Genomic DNA, 20,159 nt, shown 5'->3' on the forward strand with positions numbered 1-20,159 from the left:
CACTCTGGACCATTCAAAATGCTGGTCCACTAAAGTATTAGTCATATTTATATGTGGAGGTTAAGTGTGTAGTGTAAAGTTTGAGAGTATACTCAAGTCCCCATTATGACTTATTCATAACTTTCTTGATTTATATTAGTGATTCTTACTAACGATGTGCGAAAGGTGGCTCTAGGGTGAATTTTATGATATTTGTTGTTGCTAACATTTTTAGTGTCAAATCCAATGCTAATCATCTATATGGATGATGATACAAGATCGAAAGGTTCTCAACCTCTACTTACTGGATTTACTTATCCACTAGTAGTATTAGGTCAATTTTTTTGACTTTGAACCCACACATATCAGAAATTTTAATTTATCCAAATGTTATGGCAAATTGTTCTTTCTCAAAAGGATTTTTTTTTTTTTGTATAAAATATGACTAATTTTATCTTACAAGTAATTAAAATTAAGTGATTATAGTATAATTGTATAAGTTTATCATGTATACTTGTTATACTAATGGTTAAATATGTCTTGTAAGTAATTAGCAGTGTCATGAAACAATAGAAATATTTAAATAAAGTAATTAGTTTTGCCTGATAAATGGAGAATTCGAGTAGCATATTGATAATTTTCAAATTATTATAACTAGGGGACCGTACTTCTCTAATTTTTTTAAATAATGAAAAAAATAGAAGTTAAGTACAGTTAATAAAAAAATGAAAAAAATAAAAAAAATAATAATATAAAAATAGTGTGAAGTTAATGAAAGTTAGAAGAAAATTTTTAAACCTAAGAACTGATTTAAAAATTAAATTATCCAATAAAATACCAAATGAAATAATTTTTATTATTAATAGTTATAGATGTAATATATTAATACGTTGTTTTATGCATTATTAAGTTTAAAATTTGAATCAATAACAATTGAGTTCGATGGATCCTTTAACCATAATCAAGGAAAAATTTCCAATAAACAAAAAAATAGGGCAAAGACATAATCTAATGTTACTTAAATCAACCGATGACCAAAGTTATGAAAATAATCACTATACTCGTTTCTTGTTTGAACTTCCAATCATCCAGGAAGCATGTGAACTTAGTAGGTGAAACAACATCTTTACATGTGCACTCAAAAAAGTTACCCTTGTTCAATTCTTAGAATCTACCTAGAATGTCATTTTCATGATAAAACCAACTTGCTAAAAAGACGAGAGAAATCAAGCAAGCAACGTGAAGAAAACAGCAAACATGGCAAATAACATGGTTACGATGGTATTCCTCATATTGATGTTGATTTCATCAATCACTCCAACAGAAATTGATGCAAGGAATCAAGACCTCGTTGCAGCCACTAAGGAGATGCAAAAGGCAAATTACTTTACATTTGTAATGCTCATCAACATGTCTCCACTTGACACAATTGAGGGAAATGTGACATTCTTGATGCCCAATGATCGAATGCTGGCTAACATGGTCTTACAAGAAGGGTCCATTTCAAGCTTCTTACTTAGGCATTCAATCCCATCACCAATGCTCTTTGATGTCTTGGAACAATTCCCCACAGGGACAACCATTCCCACATCACTGCCAAATTGCATGCTAAGAGTCTCCAACAATGGTAGGAAGAATTATGTTCTAAACAATGTTAAAATTATAAGTCCAAACTTATGTGTAGCAGGATCCTCAATTCGATGCCATGGCATAGATGGGGTTTTGTCAGAAGTGTGTGCATCAATAGGTAACTATAGTGTTCCTCTAATTCCATGTGTTAATAACACTGAACCTTCATGTAAGGCATCACCTCCTATTTCATCTTCTTTCCCTTCAGCTTCTCCTCCTAGTACTAGAGACAACCTCAATCCTCCTACATTGGCAGCTCCTCAGCCAACAACACTGAATATTGGGCCACACAAATCAGGGTCTCCACATTGGTTTTCTTACGATGGATCATTGAATTTTGTAGCATGCTTGATGTTGTATCTGACTGGGATATACTTTTAATCCAAATAGATTGATGGCTTAAAATTGTGCTAGTTGAATTTAGGGTGCAAAGGATTCATTTTATGTGGTCAAGGTCATATTAATCAGGTGTGTACGTGTTACTTATTTTATCATAAGTTGAAAAGAATGAAACAATCCCTTTTATTATAATTGGTATAACGTGATGAAACTGTTTGTTCTTTCTATCTATAAATGTTTCTACAACGATGTGAGCATTCACTATGTAGCAATTCGTCATCTTCTAGTCTTGGGTAGCAAGCAAATAACACCACCTAATGTATACCCATGTTATGTAATTTCCGCAATATTGCTTATGTAATTTCAGCAATATCTATTTTAAACACGGTAGCACCTATAATGTTTAACTTATTATTTTGACATTACATTTTGTTTATTATTATTTGAAAATTTTTATGTTAGATGATTTATTTTAACTATTATACTAATTAATATAATAAAAATATAATGTCTATTTAAGTATATATATTATTTTAAATTTGATTTAAAATATTTTTAAAAATGATTTAAGATTAATAATAGAATACTTAATAAAAAAAATGTATCATAAAATAGTAGAATATAAATATGTCTATTTCTATCATTTTACATTTTTAGTTATTTTTTACAGTTAGTCTTATCAAATATTTCTAATTTAATAACTTAGATTTTAACTAGTTTTTTTGTTAGTTTTATCGAACATGATCATAGTAAATGTAGGCTATGTTTGACGAGACGTTTTAGGCATTTTATTTAGTTTCTATTTTTTTTTACTAATTAAAAAACTTGTTTGACTATTTGATAAATAATTTTTTTAATAATTTATGGTGTTTTTTGAAATGTTATTTAAAAGTAGTATTTTTTAAAACACTAGATTATACCATCTAACTTTTTATATTTTTTTTATCCTTAATATATTTATCAAGATTCTATATTATCTTTTTAAATAAATTATGATTTTATTACTTTTATATCATTTTATATTTTTCAACTAATTCAACAACTTATTTTTTATCGAACACTTATAATTTAATAAATTAATTTTTCAACTGACAATTATCAATTTTTCAATTAGTTTTGCCGAATATAATCATAATAGATTAAGCTCATGCATTAAATAACTTTTTTTCAATCAAAATACCTCATAAACAATTGAAAGGATAAGCTCCTTAAATTTTTTGCCAAAACAAGTTATTTAATTTTTCTACGTGTATTCTTATTTCAAAACACTTTTTTTTTTTCATGCATTGTCAAACACTAAATATGTATATTTCACTTAATGGAGTTTTGAAACTTGGGTCTCGAATTCACCATGCTGTAATATACTTATAAGTTATAACAACTTTATTTTCTTTCTCCCAAAAAAAATATGCTAATAATTTTATTTTATTTTTTATTTTTTGGGGGACAATAAGCATGCTCGATCATCGCATGTGATTAGGGGGAAAGTTGTAGGTTCTCAATTCAACTATTTAAAAATGTTATGCTTACGTGTCTTAATTTTTAAACGTTTTAGTAACTAAATTCATCTGTTGAAAAATTATTTAACATTAAATTAGTTTTTTTAAAAAAAATTGTCACCATTTTAATATTTTATATTAGATCATTGAGAAAAATAATTTAACAATAGATTAATTTTTTAAGAAACTAATGTAATAATCAAATCTTTACAGAGTGACACTTAAAATATTTAAGAGATTAATAATTAATTACAATTTTTTTTTAAAAATTATACGTATGACAAAAAAAAAACTAATAATCATCACCATTCACCAACTGCTAGGGCAAAGCCACTCAATGTGCCCCACTAGCAAACAAGCATGTGAAAAGTGATAGAAAGTTTAAGCTTTCTTGATGCAAAAATAGAAGAACATTTCTCGACTATGGGTGTTTGTTCGACTTAATCCCCATTAACTATGCCTGGAATCTTGACTATTCATAAACACACAAGTTAGGTACTTGGGTTGAGCAAAATAGAGCCTCTCGTAACTTTTTTTACTTTTTGAATCCTCTCTTACAATCTAACTTATGTTAGATGTTAAATATAATGTTTTATATTATTTTATTATATTAAGTAATTTAGTCAATTTTTAAAACATCAAGTATTATTATAATACTCAGTTTACTATTTTTTTTATTCCATTTTTTTTTTCTGTTAATCCCTAATCTAACTTTTATTTTATTCAAAGTATTTAAACTTATTCTCCCCATTCACTTGTACTCTCTGGATTCAAGTAATAATATTAATAGATAATGTAATAATCACATTCATAAACTAGTGACATGTGACATCATTAAAGTGTCTAATAAAAATTAAAGGAATCTTTAGTTGAGTAATAAAATTTATGAATGTTATAAATTTTATGATATCTTATTAAATTCGGATAAAAAAATCCAATAAATAATTATGGGTAATTATTTTTTGGTAAATAATTTATTATTAATTAGTCGGCATCATCAAGTAATATAAATAAATAAATATTAAAAACATATTACAAAAAGAAAGTTAATAAGAGATACCCTCGTTAGACTATACATAACATTAGATTCTGAACGTTAAGCAGTAGTCCTTTTGACAACATCAATGATGTTTTATCAATAGTATTATTAAAATTGTCCAATCACCGTCCGCTAGACAATTTTTAAATTTATTTATTTTATTTAATTACTTAATTTGTTATTTATTTTTTTACTGTTTCTCTTCTTTGAAAATCCATGTAATGCACTCGTTGCAATGTTAGTTACTTGACCCTAAGGACTAAAAATGATGGGAAAAAAGTTTAAGAATTTTGATCAACTAAATATTTTCACTTTTAATTTATTAACTTTTGTCTTAAAATTAATTGAGAGAAAAAGCAAATTATAACTTATTAAGTAAGTGTATGATATATTAACAAATCATATTAATAAATGATAGCAATTTTGATTTACGAAATAACTTGATATTGAATATTATTTTTTTAAGCATTATTTTTTACAAAAAAATATAAATCTTATTTTTAACAAAATCTTCCTTATAATATAAATTTATTCCAATAAAAAAATGATAAGAAAAGATTTATTCATTTAAGAAATCGTTCGAGAAACTGCATTTAAGATACTGGTAGATGCTTTCATTTTTATTTTATAGAAAATATTCATTCCGAAATATATAACCCTTTTGAGTATTTTTGTCCCAACAACAACAGCCAGCCTTATGAACGTCCCTACCGCGCTATCTACAACATCATTGCAATGTGACAACCACGTTAACAAACCTTCACGGGAAAAATCCTAAACCTAATAGCGGTTTAAATTAAACGTTTAAAATAAAAACAAAAAAAAAATAGAAAAAAACAACTCACTAAGTTGCTGTAAAAAAAATTAAAAAAAAATCACGAATCACGAGGAAGGAGAAGAAGAGAAAAAAAAAAAAAAAAAAGAGCCAATGTTTTTGGTTTGTTCCTCGTAAAGTAACTGTTAAGGAAGATCTTACCCACCCAAACCAAATGCCGCAGCAGCGCGCTGTTTGGTACCAACACAAAATCTAACCCGCATTTTCTCTGTCATCCAAACAACCCCTTTCGCCTCAGATCTCTCGCCGCGAGAACATGGATCAATTGTCGGCGATCAGCGAGGACCTGGCCGAGATCGACGGACACATCGCCGACAATTTCCGCGCCCTATCGTCAGAACCTTAACCTTCTTCTCATTCTCATTCATTTCGTGTTTTGATGATGTTCCGTTCCCACGTTGTTGTTTTCTTCTGATCGGTGTAATGTTGTTGTTGGTTGCAGAAATGGATTTCAGAAGTTGGAGAAGATTAAGGATTCGAATAGACAGAGCAGGCAGTTGGAAGACCTCACGGAAAAATTGCGAGAATGTAAACGGTAATTTTCACCTGTCACATTGATGCAAACTATGTGCAAGAGAGCCGAAGATTGTTCATTTTGTTGGCTGCAAGGTTTTAAACATCGGTCGCGGTCACGTTGCCATTTTGTCGTGTTTGTTGATATCCCGACAAATGCAGCCGATGCGGTCCCAATTGCAGTCACGGACAGTTGAAAAACCTTGATGTTGCATCCCAAACGGTTGCGGGCTGTTTGTTAAAACCTTAACGCTTGTTATCATTTTCAGATCTGTTTTGAAAATTTGTAATCAGAAACTTGTGTATAGAGTGCCATTTTGATCTGTGTTTAAAAGCCTGGTTATGCGATTTTCCTGAACATCATTTGGCATTGGGAGCGTACCTTGGATTTGAGGTTTTTCCGTCACTGCTAACTCGAGTGTGTGTGTGGTTGGATCTGATTTTGCAGGCTTATTAAGGAGTTTGATAAAGAAGTCAAAACATTGGAGAGTAGCTTTGATAGAGAAACCAACAAAATGTTGAATGAGAAAAAGCAGTCAATGGTGAGATGTTTATAGTTTTTTCCTCCGTTGATGCCTTAATTGCTGCTGCTTCATATTTTAAGGTTTATTGGTTTCCATATCAACCTTACTGACAAGCATTTTCCATTTCTGTTGCAGATCAAAGAGCTAAACTCATATGTTGCTTTGAAAAAACAGTAAGTGAAAACATCATATTAGTTATCGATCTTAGCCTGTTTGTTAGGGTGGATTTTTCTTGCTGGTGTTATATACCTTCAGCTTCCTTAACATGCCATCAATCAGAATCATTATGTTCTTGCATGAGTGGGATGTGTTCCTTGATATCATTGACCAATTACTGCACGTGTTATATTGCAATGCAGGTATGCTACAAATATTGAGAATAAACGAATTGAACTCTTTGAGGGGCCCAATGAAGGTTATGCAGAAGAAAATGGCTTGCTAGCATCCTGTAAGCATACTGATTTCTTCATGTCGGTTGTGCTAGTATTCAAATAAATGGAAGTCCTTAATTTTTTTTTTTACTTACTGGGATATTCTTGATAAAACAGCTGTAGTATATGATTTGTCAACCAATGCATATTTGTAGCTCTTATTCTAGGCTGAAAATGTTTTTTGTTCCTGTCTGGCCCTGCTTTGATCTTTTTCATTTTTTGATAAATGTTTTTTCCAAAGCTTTGGTAAAAAGCATAATTAGAAAGAAATTTGTCTAAAACATTTTTTGCTTGTACTTTTACTTCCCAGCAGAAGCACTAATTTCTTGCTGCTCTTTTAATGGCATATTTTCTGCCATTTCTGTCACTGAAAAGCACATCTATATTTTGGTCAACCGCCTAAAAGTGTTAAAAGCCTTTTGTATAAAGATAGTAAATAAAAAGCTGTTCTGGATTTCATAGCATGACCAAATAGAATTAAGTTTTTTACTAGTGTGGTTAATCTAGACCATTTATGACTTATTACAGCAATGACAAACGAACAGCTAATGGATCATGGAAATCGGATGATGAATGAGACAGATCAAGCCATTGAAAGGGGAAAGAAGGTTGGTTTATTTCTTGAGTATCACTTCTTTTAAAATATGCAGTGTCAACAAATTTGTTTATAGTTTGCTATTGTATTTTTCTAGTCCAAGGAAGTGAAGGAACCAAAGTGAAAATTGAAATGACTAGTCTCCACATGTTTTTTTATAACTAGAAGATAGCTACGAAAATACAGGGATCCTATGTCATTGTTACCATCTTTCTTTTGTGTTCTTATTTTTCTGTCCTGCTGTGGTCTTGTTTGTTTCCTGTTGTTTATCTGACACTTGCTCGTTATTTTACTTCCTACAATATCTTCGCTACATGTTCTTCCTCAATTAAATTCACAAACTCATTCTGAATTTGTTGGGTGTTTCTTAAATTGACATCGTGCTCTTGAATCTTGCTTTTGTTCATTTCCATTTTCTTTATCATCCTCCCTGTTTGAATTATTCTGGTTCTCCAGGGTATTATAAAATCACAAAAATCAATGAAATGAAAGAAGTAAAAGTGTGGGGGAGGGGTGGGGGAGAAAGAATATTAATCCTTTTTTATGTTCAAAAGAAGCATAACTTTTTTGTCTTTAAGATGCTGTAAGGTTTTATATGACACAGTATATTCTTAACTTAGACCAAGTAGCAATTAGCGAAGAAGTTATCCATGTACATTGTAAGATTTGACATGGAAAAGATGTGCATTTTATGTGTAACTAACCTTATGGCCACAATTGGACTCTCTGTCCCCTGCCCTTTGGAAGTTGTGAAAGGGAAATGAAAAATTCTAGATGATGTTTAATTTGAAGATTCTGGACATTTAACATTTGCTGCCCTTCTCTGGTTAAAAAGGGGAAGTTTGCTTACAGAAAGTTTATTGCTGTGTATCCCGTTGCATTAATAGGTAGTTCAAGACACCATAAATGTTGGTACAGATACTGCAGCAGCTCTTAAGGCTCAGGTATGAATCTTAAGCCTAGTCCCACACCCCAGAATTAATTGAGAAAAAAAGCTTGAGTTTGCCATGGGAACTAAGGGTTCACTCTTCTATGTCTAGACGGAACAAATGAGCAGAGTTGTCAATGAGCTGGATTCAATCCATTTCTCTATAAAGAAAGCCTCTAAATTGGTCAAGGAAATCGGTAGGCAGGTTGATTTCTACAGAATCCACATCATTCCATTGCAATATAGTTACTATGTGAATCGTTCATCTAACTTAAATGTGTTTTTGTAATAGGTTGCTACTGACAAGTGTATTATGGCACTTCTTTTCCTTATTGTCATTGGAGTAATTGCAATCATTATTGTAAAGGTACGAGAAGTTAGTTTTTAATTCGTATGGTTCAATTCGGAACTCTTATCCTCTATTGTTTTGTATTTCTATGTGAATTTATTGGTCTTTGAGTGATTTTTTTTTACTTATGGAATATGCTAGAAAATCCTTGACAATATGCGTAAATATTTATGCTGCTTAGGGAGCATAATATATGTATTTATTGATTAACCATGAAAAACAAAATTTCCGTTTCCAAGTCTTCATTGGATACAGGTTTTGATGGCCTTCTACAGATCTACAGTCTCTAGTTTATGCATTTTTAGTGTCACGTACCAAGGTTAATTTTTTTGTTATTGATCCATGCAGCCATGTCACAATTATCATAAGAAATTACTCTCAAAATCTATTTGCAGTATGTTTGGAAAGGATTGTTTTTGCCACTACAGTACCAAAAGATAAAACTTGTCCCAGTGCACTTTATTTGAAAGGAGTTTCGTACTTCATCCTCCGAAATGCTGGTGGTGTTGTAAATTTTAAACAAACATATCCTCGGTTGAGTCGGGGCTTTTAACAGATGGTGAAAGAAAGTTCTACAAATCAAATATAGTTATGAATGTAACAATTATAAATGCCATTTTTCTAGTGTAAAATGTTTCATTTTCCAACATAATAGAACTAGGTTCTGGAAGCCACCTTTGCTACATATTTGCCAAGCTGTTTATTTTTACTGATTAATTAAATCTTCCCACATTGCTTAGATTATTATGACTTACTGTGCTGGTTTTTTTTCAAAATTGCAGCTTGTGCACCCAGAAAACAAGGACATTCGCGACATTCCAGGACTAGCTCCTCCAGTTCAGAACCGAAGACTGCTCTGGAGTCACAGTTGAAGAATTATAATGAACATGGTGATGACTGTGATGAGCTTATGACAAATGCATTGGGGGACCGCTAGAGATTAAAATGAACATGTTTATGACTTTATTGAACATGTTTATGACTTTATCAAATTGTTTTGATGGTGATGACATTGGCTGCAGCTGTTTGCTAGAAACAGGGTTGCCAATAATTGACTTTGTTATTACATAATAGTAGAGAGGGGGTTGGTTGGCCTGAGGCATGATAGAACGTGGGTCTAAGCATGCACATTTGATTTTATTTTTTTTTCCCTTGAACTGAACCATTTTTACTACATAGGTTCCGTCTATCGAATCATAGGAAAAGCCAAACACATGTGCCCTCGAGATTATTTGTTATATTGTTATCAATCTTGTAATATACGGTGGCTTTTACTGTATGTATACCTTCAGTCCTTTAGTATGATGAGTATTATCAATTTATAATATAAGGCACTCATTTATTTTTGTTTTAAATCTTACAAATATTTTCATATTAATGTATTTACCCATCGTTCCGTTTCACGCTTGTTTGAGACTTGAGATCCCGTTGATCCATCAGGAGGGAAATCACCTGTCCCATATATCTGTCTCAGTTTCCTGTCCCATCAATAAGGAAGTGCCATCTCAATTAAAATGACATGTAGACTTTGTATTCTTCTCACGTTTCTTTAACACCGTCAACTCACGTTTCCATCCTGATCCATCACCCCATGATTGGCAACACGGGATTATTTTATTGTTGGGAGTGAGACAACATATGTAATTTTGATTATTCTGAGTGATCTTTATAAACAAAATGTCAATATGGGTATGACTAAAACCAATTTATCGGCATAGTTAGTTTTGATTATTGACCGATCAAAATTACTATTTTGACTAACAAATTTAAGAACATGGTGAATGAGCCTATGTGGTTGCAAAATTGTTATTTAAGGCTGTTCCTGTCTTCTAGTGGCTCATACGACGACTTTTTGATAGGTATGGTAATTTTTCACGTTGACTGAGGATCCTTCATTATAGGGACTAGAGACTGTGGACTGTGGTCCATTTGGGGTCATGAGTTGGACAACTTTTTTCTTGGAGAGACGGTAACAAAAAATATTACCGTGTAAAGAGTGTTTATTCTTGTGCAACTAGTCGTGATTGAGCTAGTTGTTGTTTCAAGCTGGCAAAATATAAAAATCAAGTGATATAATCTTACATTTGGTAGCTGTAATATTCTCGGAACCTAATAGGATTAGGATGGTATTTCTAGCCACATTCCATGGGTTTATCTGCAATAATATTCACAAATAAATAGGATTAATACCCATTCGTTGAAAATGGATCCATAGCCATATTTATCTTCAAATTCTAGTGAAGATGACTGCAGATATAAGTACTTATTATAGTATCTAATATGCTTCATTGTTATGAATCAGCCACAAGGGATAAATACAGAGCACAGAAAACATGGAAATCACAAATAGACAAGGAGGGGACAAACACCACTCAGAGACCCAAAAGGATAACCACTAGACCTTAATACCTAAAGGATTTCGCATAACCAACTCTGACAAGAGTGCTGAGCTGGCAGAGCTCTATTGGACAAAGGGAATATCCTATCTGCTATGATACCTTTTTGTTATGATTTACCAATTCTGTTAGTGATATTAAGCAATACTGTTAGGACCTGTAAGGAAAAGAATAAACAACTTTAGCATTTGGTGCCTATATATGAACAAATCATGTAATAGAAATGCAAACAGTAATAAAATTCTCTTTCCTTATCTCATTTTCTGGAGGCTCCTAGACCTCGAATACTAGGATATTTAATTTGATCATAACAGCTTGGTGCTTTCATTGAGTTCTTTTGCGCAACCACCATGGCAGAATCTACACGATCCAAAACCAACATGGAACGTATGGAAGAAGCCATAGCCAAATTAGTCTCCAACCAACTCCATGTCACCACTAAGCTTGACGAAATCATCCAACGTATCACCGTGTTGGAGACCAGTCAACACCAATCCCTCTCACCCTCTTCCTCCTCGGCCAACCCCCTTTCCTCCCCTTCGCCATCTCATCTTCCTCGTATGAAACTCGAAGCTCCCCGCTTTGATGGCTCCGATCCTTCAAGATGGACCATCAAAATAAATCAATTCTTCGAGTATCACACCACCCCTGAACCCGAACGACTCATTATCGCTTCCTTCGCCATGGAAGGTCCTGCACTGGCCTAGTTTCAATGGCTGACACGGAATGGCCAAATTTCTTCTTGGTCGGGCCTCCTTTACGCCCTTGAAGCCCGTTTTGCCCCTTCCAAGTATGAAGACCCCACGGGTACTCTCTTCAAATTGACATAGCAGGGTTCAGTGAGTGATTACTTATCTTAGTTCGAGATGCTCGCCAATCGGATTATTGGCTTACCGACACCGTTCCTTTTAAGCTGTTTCATCTCAAGGTAGACTTTAACATTTGTAGGGAGGTCCAGGCCCTCCAACCCTTAACCTTGGTTCAGGCGGCGGGCCTCGCGCGATTTCAGGAGGAGAAGCTCGCAACACACCGTCGAGCTTTTCACGGCAGGGCACCCCTCACTTCTTCATCTTTTTCGACACCTACACCGCCAACCCCGCCTCTGCTACCTTCACCAACTAAACCAGCGAAATCACCACCACCCCATGTTCGACGTTTATCTCCTGAGGAAATGACCATGCAGCGCGAGAAAGAACTATGTTTCAACTACGATGAGAAGTTCACTAGAGGCCATAAGTGCTCCTCTTGGTTCTTCCTCCTCATTGCTGATCCTGAAGATGATGGTGAACCTTCAGACGACAACCCTAATACTGAAGCTACTTCCTCGACCCAACTCACGCTTGACCCGCCCCAAGACCAAATCAGTTTTTACGCCCTTTCGGGTCATTTGGCCCCTGAGACGTTGCACTTACTGGGTTGGGTTTCGCACCACTCCGTCGTCATACTCATCGATGGCGGGAGCATGCACAATTTTGTGCAGGAGCGTCTTGTCCATTCCCTGGGCCTTAGTGCTCAGCCCACACACCCTCTCAGGGTCGTGGTAGGCAACGGCAACGAAATTGCTTGCCACCACCTCTGCTCCAGATTTTCCATTCACATTCAAAGCCAAATGGTTGAAGTCCCTTGGCCTTGTTCTTATCGATTACAATGATCTAACTATGAAATTCATTCATGATGGAAAAATTATCAAGTTAAAAGGGAACTTAGATACCAATCCTCATGCCATTACACCACCCTAGCTTCGTCAAATCATGCAAACCGATAGTGCCAGTGCATTCTTCCACATTCGAGTCATTGACCCTGAACTCCCTTCAACCAAAACTACCACGACCCCGTATCCAGAAATTGAAGCTTTACTTTGCATGTTTTCAACCCTGTTCCAAACACCAACAACCCTCCCACCTTCACGCACTATCAACCATGCCATCCATTTGCTACCCAATTCTGACCCTATCAATGTTCGCCCATACCGCTATCCTTATTTCTAAAAGCAAGAGATTGAAACTCAGGTCGAATCCATGCTTCAGAACGGTATCATTCGACCTAGCATAAGCCCATTCTCCTCACCCGTTTTATTGGTAACCTACACTATTTACATAGCTACTTAGTGATTCAAACAAATTATTTACGTAGCTATTTGTTTTAGTACTAGCTAGTGTTCCGAAAATTGAATGAGTACTTTTTAATTTGAGTAAAAAAAATTAGTTAAATTTAGATAAAAAAATGAGTAAATTTTAAAAATAAATTTAAAGTATAAATAGTTAAGACTTAAGATAAAAAGTTTAAAATAATTAAAACTTAAACTTGAGAATTCAAAATTTTAGCACAAAAGAATATTTAGTTATAAAAAAGAAATCGCAGTGCAAAAGTAAAATTAAAAAAATTATGCCAGTCAATATCTTTTTTCTCACATAAAACGTGTTATCTTTTTTCAATATCTTTTTAATTCCTTTATCTCATAAATCTCCAATTATGCCAGTCACATCCCTCTCCCCTCAATCCTCATGCATCTTTAATTCGTGGTCAATATCCTGTTTCACCATTTTGTTTTCTTTACCGTTCAATCGCTTTAAAAAAATTTACTGTTCAATCGAGTCTTTTTGGTCATAATGGCTTTAGTTACACGCTCCTCTCCCTCAATAATTTGGCATCCTCATTGCATTATAACATCATACAGTCATACTCTCCTCAATAGTTTTAAGGAAATGGTTGCTGTTAACTCGAATCTTAATATAATAAGGTCATGTTTAAATTTAATTTATGCCTATTTCTATTTTAGTAGACATGAAATAATTAAGCCAATATATTGTTTTTTTTTCTTTTTCTCTTGTTTTGCCATTGAACTGGAAATTGAGAGCATTCATCTTGTTACCAGAATTTAAGTATTGATTTAAAGTTTTGTAGGGAATTTTTTGTTAAATTAACATTATTGTATGTTATAGAATATTAAAATTATATATATTTAATTATTATTAAATTGATGAGATTAGAACTTATAAATAATAAATCAGTAACTTGATTAACCTAATCATCAATTCAATTTTGAAAATATTATTCAAACAAACCTTATAGGGAAGTATATATATAGTACAATGGCTGTACGTGGCTTTTTTGTTGTTTTATTTGCTTGACCAAAAAGGTCAAGTCATTTCTATTTCTCCTAGCTATATCCACGGGCATGGAAATGAAGGAGCTGGAATAGAATCAAAGTACTTTTCTAAATCCACCCAAACCTTTGAAGTTTGAATACTAGTCTTTTGTTTTTACATTTGCCTCTAGACTAACGAACGAGACTTAGAATTTATTTAAAGTAAGTTACATTAAAATTGAAATTTTTGCTTCAACCAAAAAAAAGTTAGTTTGTTAAATGTATTATGTTGAAGAAAAACTCAAATAAGTATAAGTTAACCCAAAGGTTGATGCACTGGTATAAGAAAGATTTAACTACTTTTATAAGTGACAACGATTTATTAATAAGAGAATATGTATTTGACAAACACACACAATGACTTAGATTAAATTTTGACCCACTAGGTTAAAAGATACCGGTACTCTCTGACTAAGAAAAAAAAAACATTCAAACTTTCTAGAAGAATGAAACACATAAATTTGACCCTGTAACCTTGTAACAATGATCATGCAACTTCGATCGTATTGGGTCTCATGCACTCTATATATATTTTTCTTTTTATTTAAATAATAATAATAATAATAATAATAATTTGGACAATTTTCACAAGTCTCAGTCCGTGAAAGCCACTGGCAAACGTTAATCGTGATTAAAAAATTAAAATAATTTTTAAAAAAGGCGAGGCTGCCAACTCATACGAAAATAACGGGTTGAAATCTTGTTGAATTGTGCTAATGCCTATCATTATATTTCAAAAGATACAATGCTTTGAAACTTCTAAGCACAAACAATTGTTTCTTTTTTTGAAAAAAAAAGGATATGATTATAATTAATATAAAGTTATCTACCCGTAAAAAAAAGACGAAGAAGATACAAATTAAACGTCAGCTCCCCTCACATGTCGTTATGTAACATTATGCAGAAGAGTTATATTAATAATTGGAGATCACACTGTCCTCGCAACTTATATAAATGGTATCTTTTGTACTATTCGTATATATTGTTAGTATATTGTGGTTCAACTACTATATTTAAATATTCTTTTAATTAAAAATATATATTTAAATATTCTTATTAATTTCTTCCATTTGGAATTTTGGATAGCATATACGCTTACGTAAGGGACGAAATAGCATGAAAGAAGATGAAATAATTTTTAGTTACCTTCATTTTATTTTCATCTGTGTTCAGTTATATGCAATTAGAAATGTATCAAGTCATAATAATATACAGTTCTCAAAGGAAGCCAGTGGGAGTGGGAGGGGCTTGCCCCTCTTGTGTCCGTCTCTGCCTAGAACTAGAGGATCGGTCTAGATTAGCAACTAAGCTAAGGTACTCAGAAAGCTAGTAAGAAATAATGTGTATGGAATAAATTATAGAAATAACCTAAGTTGACCAATATTACTTTGCAGGGACAATTCTTTTTAGACCCACTTTGTTATTAATAACATGTACTTCCTCTAATCTTTTTTATAGGATACTTTGGACATCAATTACATAGATAATAAAAACAATTAATTCAGTTGATTTTATTGATTTTTTTTAAAATATTATTAATGGACCAATTATATCTTTATTAATAATCATTAACTTATTATGAATAATGTAAAAACATTAAAATCTAAAAATATTATGCATCACTATTAATAAATAATTAAAATATTTATTGTGGACAACTAATAAAAAATGATTAGATGCTTCATATGAATTCTAAAATGCTTTATAAAAAATTATCAATTCCTTATAAACTATATCTTATAATAAAGATCGGATCGAATAATACACAATGTTTTATACACCGACTCACATTCTCATGCTAATAATTTTAGAGCATCATAAAAAAAAGAGTTTGTTTTTTGCATAATAGTCGCACAAAAGTTTAAACATATAACTTCAACCTTGCCCCACTAAATTGACCCTTAATGATTTTAGAATATAATCTAGTGATTAAAAGAGTCATTATCTCATAATTTTGTTTGAGTATCTTATTATGATTCACTTTTATCCAAACTTCGTAAATATCGTTCCCACTGTTGCTTGGTACATAAACTTTCCCTTGATTTGTTATATTAAGTTAATAGTTGAAGTATTTTTTTGAATACTTCCTTACTTTTACCATTGTTGGAGATCAACATATTGGTTAGATACGGATATACTAACCATTTAGTTCCTAATTAAACTTTTTACGATTTATGTTTGTAACCATCACTACAAAAAAAAGATATTTTTTACAAATGTGTCAATAATTCTCAAAATCTGTCCGTAATTTGGGATTTTTGATATATTTTTTATGAACCAAAATTCGTCGGTAAAATGTTCATAGAAAATTCCTATGATGAAATGTTTTGTTTGTCGGTAATTTTCAATGGATCTATTGGTAAAAAAAGAATCCGTCAGTAATTTTCAATAAATATATCCATAAAAAATAACGATGACCTTTTTTCGACAGATATATCCATGAAAAACTTTTGATGGATAGATCCGTTGGAAATTACCAACGGACATATCCATGAGAAATGTTTTACGGATGTATTCGTGGATAATTATTACCTATGGATATGTTTGTCGGTAAGAAAATTTTCCATGACCATATTACTGACGTAGAATTTTAAATCCACAATACTACTACTTTCAATCAAAGAAGCCATTTACACAGGAAAAACTAGGGAAATTTTCTCAAAGGAACCAAAAAGACCAAACACATTAATTGGGCCAGGGGAACATTATTTTGGAAAAATGAAGTACAAATGAGTAATCATTTGCTGAAAAGTTTGGAGGGACCTAAATCCTAACTATGCTTTGCTCCTCAACATTAAGAAATCGAGTGTAGATTATATTATTATGAGACAATGGAAACTAATATAAAAGAGGGAGTAGACTCACTTCGAATTTGCTCCTGCTCATGAAGCCACTATTTTCGTAGCCCTCCACACTCAGCTTGCTCCTCAGAGTCTTGCTAACTAAACATGAATCCTTAACACTCCTATGCTCAAACGTTAGGGCAACAACCAATAAAGGGAGAGGGGGGGGGGGGAATACAAGATGAGATGCCACACACACTTGTCAGGTAGAAAGCTAGTTTCCCCTGTCCTATGTGCAACAATAGAGCACGTGTGACGATGACATGGGCGTGACGTGAGAGGGTGGTCGTGAAGAAGGCCTGGGCATGATGGAGGCCTCGTGCGACGACGACATGGGTGGTGGAGTGAGTGCGACAACGACATGGGTGTGAGCGCTATTAGAAATTAGAAACGTGAGTGATTGAGAGTCTGGTTAGAGTTGTGTTCTTTTTGTTTTGGGTAAAATTTTAATTCCTGACGAATACATATTTTATGGATAAAACCTGTCGATAATATTTAAATTTTCAACAGAACTAAATCTATGGGTAAAAAAATACATGTCATTAGAAATATATACTTGAGACACATAAAACAATCTTAGATAGTCAATCCTACACAAAGTAATGTGTATAGATCTTGTAACCATTGTAAACATTTTTCCTTAGTTAAAAAGACAACAATATACTTATGTAACATCATCATGCATTGATCGATTCATGCGGATTGAAATGATTGTTGTTCCTATGAGTGATATGTATGTATTCACCCATTGACCCACTCTTAATGCAAAATTCATTACATTCTTATAATTCGTCTTTGCATTTCGATTTTAACTACATTCCCTACACTACACTTCATTTCTTTGTCCATCTATGTTTCAGCACTTTACATTTTCAAGTGTTTTAAATTTCAATTTCTTCCTTTCGAGCAATTTATAATAACTTTTTATTTACATTTCATGCACTTTAATTGCTTTCTTCTTTAAATTCTGTGCGCTTTTGATTTCTTGCAATCTATATTTCCTTTATACATTTATTTTTCCAGCCCTTTACATTTCAATTGCATTTCTAGTTTCTTGCCATTTTTACAAAACTTTTCATTTACAATACGACAATTTGATCTTTTCAGTCATTTATTTTTCTGCAAACTTTTATTTTCCAACTTTTGAATCTTTCACGCAATTTGCTTTGTTTTACATTTCACCGTTTTTATTTCTTTGCCGTCATCATGTTGTCTTTATTTTTCTGAGTTGAATTTCTTCGTATTTGATTGTATTCTTCAATTCTTTGTTTACAACTTCTTTTACTTGTTAAAATTAACAAAGTTAAGCTGTTCTTCTATTTGCTTTTTCATAAATCGAATTAAGCAGTTTACACACTAATTAGAATATTGATCACAATTAAATTAAGATTTTAACTTCCGAAGTTGATTTGAATAACAAAAATCACAACTAGTAATTAATTTTAAGTCTCATAAATAAAGATATTTATTCATTTGAGTCGTGTATCGGAGTTATCTTTTTATTGATCCAGGGTTTTGATATTAGGTTAGATGACTATAAATTAACAAATAAAAATTTTATATTAATGACTAATGACATTAAACCAAAATACTTTAAAGGATTCTTTGTATTTAAACTAACAATCACTTAAATTTTCAATATGATAAAACTGAATATTTATTAGTTACTTATAATAACAATAAACTTCATTATAATTACAAATTGAGTAACATGATTATAAAGGTTAATCTTTACCCATGTGAACACATTTTTCTTATATTAATATAAAACAATACTTAACAATACTTGAATTAACAACTTTTACAATTACAATGATAAGTTTATAGTAACATCATGTATCGATATATATATATATATATAATTGAAAACGATAAAGAAACAAATATAGATGGATGAAGGAGTTATGAACAAGAAAAAGAGTTATCGAAAGGAGAAGATATTATAAAAAATAAAATGAACAAGAACATATAATTTTTTTCATAAAAACCGACAACCATATCTTGTCACTTTATATAGGGTGTTCTTCTTCATTCAAACTTCTTCAATCATTTGATTTCAGTGTTCAAATTCATTCATGTTCGATTCATCTTTCTTTTGAATCACATTTTTCTATAGTCATATACAATCCTTTTCTTTATAAACATTGAATCAATTAATATATCTTTCTATTGTCTCATCTTTTTACATATCTTTTAATCAATTCCATATTCTCAATAATAGCGATCATTTATGCCTTTAAACAACGATAATCTTATATCGAAAGGAGTCTCAATTTATTATATCGAAAATAATATCCGAACACTCCCAACACTTTTAGAAATTTAATGATTTCTTTTGGCACGCCAAAAATTAACAATTTATTTCAACTCTAAGAAATCTCGAAATAATTTTTCACCATCAACACAATTGTACTATCTTGTGTACTCAATGTATAAATTAAGGAGTTAAACATAATTTTTTTTATGTAACTGATGTTTTTTTATTAATATAAAAATGAATTGCGTATTTTAATATTTTATTTATTTTTAACTGTTTAATATACGTATCTGCACGTAAGAAAGAAAAAAATCTCGAAAAGTTAAAAGTTATATATAAGGACGTCAAAAAAGCCTATCAAATACTCTATGATTCCGTAATAAAGAAAAACGTAACAGTGGCTGCCTGATACTTGAGGCTTTTCTCTTTTTAGGTGCACGGCATTATTGAAAAGTGAAAAAAAATCCAAAGTTTTGTTATTATTTTGAACTTAATCATTCCACAATGGAATATTTTCTTAATTATAAAAAATAGTAAAATAGCTATATTTATTTTATTACTATTTTCATAAAAATGTTTAAAAATTATGAAAATAAGATATTATATAGGAGGCTATACCCTATTGTCTTAGTTTTTCTTCTAAATTTTTAAGCTTTCCCCAAAGTGATGATCATCCAAAATTTCAGTTTGACGGAACTCGTAACCCTAAAAGAGTCCATGTATATCAAGATGGAAAGAAGACCAACGAAAAGGCAAAAAGTAACATTAATATAACTTTTAATTGTACAAAATTAGCATTATATTATTTAGTCTGTTAATAATGTAAATTTCATTATATTTAGTTTTTAAATCTCA

General features: G+C 31.8%; 2 protein-coding genes across 2 annotated transcripts; both read left to right on the top strand.

Moving 5' to 3' along the window:
• The first annotated feature begins 1,236 nt into the window (after positions 1–1,236).
• Positions 1,237–1,989, top strand: LOC114393586. The gene has a single exon (XM_028354939.1). It carries the CDS (start codon positions 1,237–1,239, stop codon positions 1,987–1,989), a length of 753 nt encoding a protein of 250 aa, XP_028210740.1.
• Positions 1,990–5,396: 3,407 nt separating this feature from the next.
• LOC114392008 (novel plant SNARE 11-like) lies at positions 5,397–10,015 on the top strand. The gene is made up of 10 exons (XM_028353046.1): positions 5,397–5,653; positions 5,763–5,855; positions 6,282–6,375; positions 6,493–6,530; positions 6,717–6,805; positions 7,317–7,396; positions 8,271–8,327; positions 8,424–8,516; positions 8,604–8,678; positions 9,443–10,015. Exons 1-10 carry the CDS (start codon positions 5,577–5,579, stop codon positions 9,530–9,532), a joined length of 786 nt encoding a protein of 261 aa, XP_028208847.1. The 5' UTR covers positions 5,397–5,576; the 3' UTR covers positions 9,533–10,015.
• The last annotated feature ends 10,144 nt before the right edge of the window (positions 10,016–20,159 follow it).

The sequence above is a fragment of the Glycine soja genome, chromosome 17, assembly GCF_004193775.1.
Source record: "Glycine soja cultivar W05 chromosome 17, ASM419377v2, whole genome shotgun sequence".
Taxonomy (NCBI): domain Eukaryota; kingdom Viridiplantae; phylum Streptophyta; class Magnoliopsida; order Fabales; family Fabaceae; genus Glycine; species Glycine soja.

Excerpts from the sequence above, each read along its gene's own strand:
- LOC114392008 (XM_028353046.1), top strand. The coding sequence starts at position 5,577 with ATGGATCAATTGTCGGCGATCAGCGAGGACCTGGCCGAGATCGACGGA. Across the intron at positions 8,517-8,603 it reads TCAAGGAAATCGGTAGGCAG|GTTGCTACTGACAAGTGTAT; the intron begins GTTGATTTCTAC and ends TTTTTGTAATAG. Across the intron at positions 8,679-9,442 it reads TTGCAATCATTATTGTAAAG|CTTGTGCACCCAGAAAACAA; the intron begins GTACGAGAAGTT and ends TCAAAATTGCAG.
- LOC114393586 (XM_028354939.1), top strand. The coding sequence starts at position 1,237 with ATGGCAAATAACATGGTTACGATGGTATTCCTCATATTGATGTTGATT.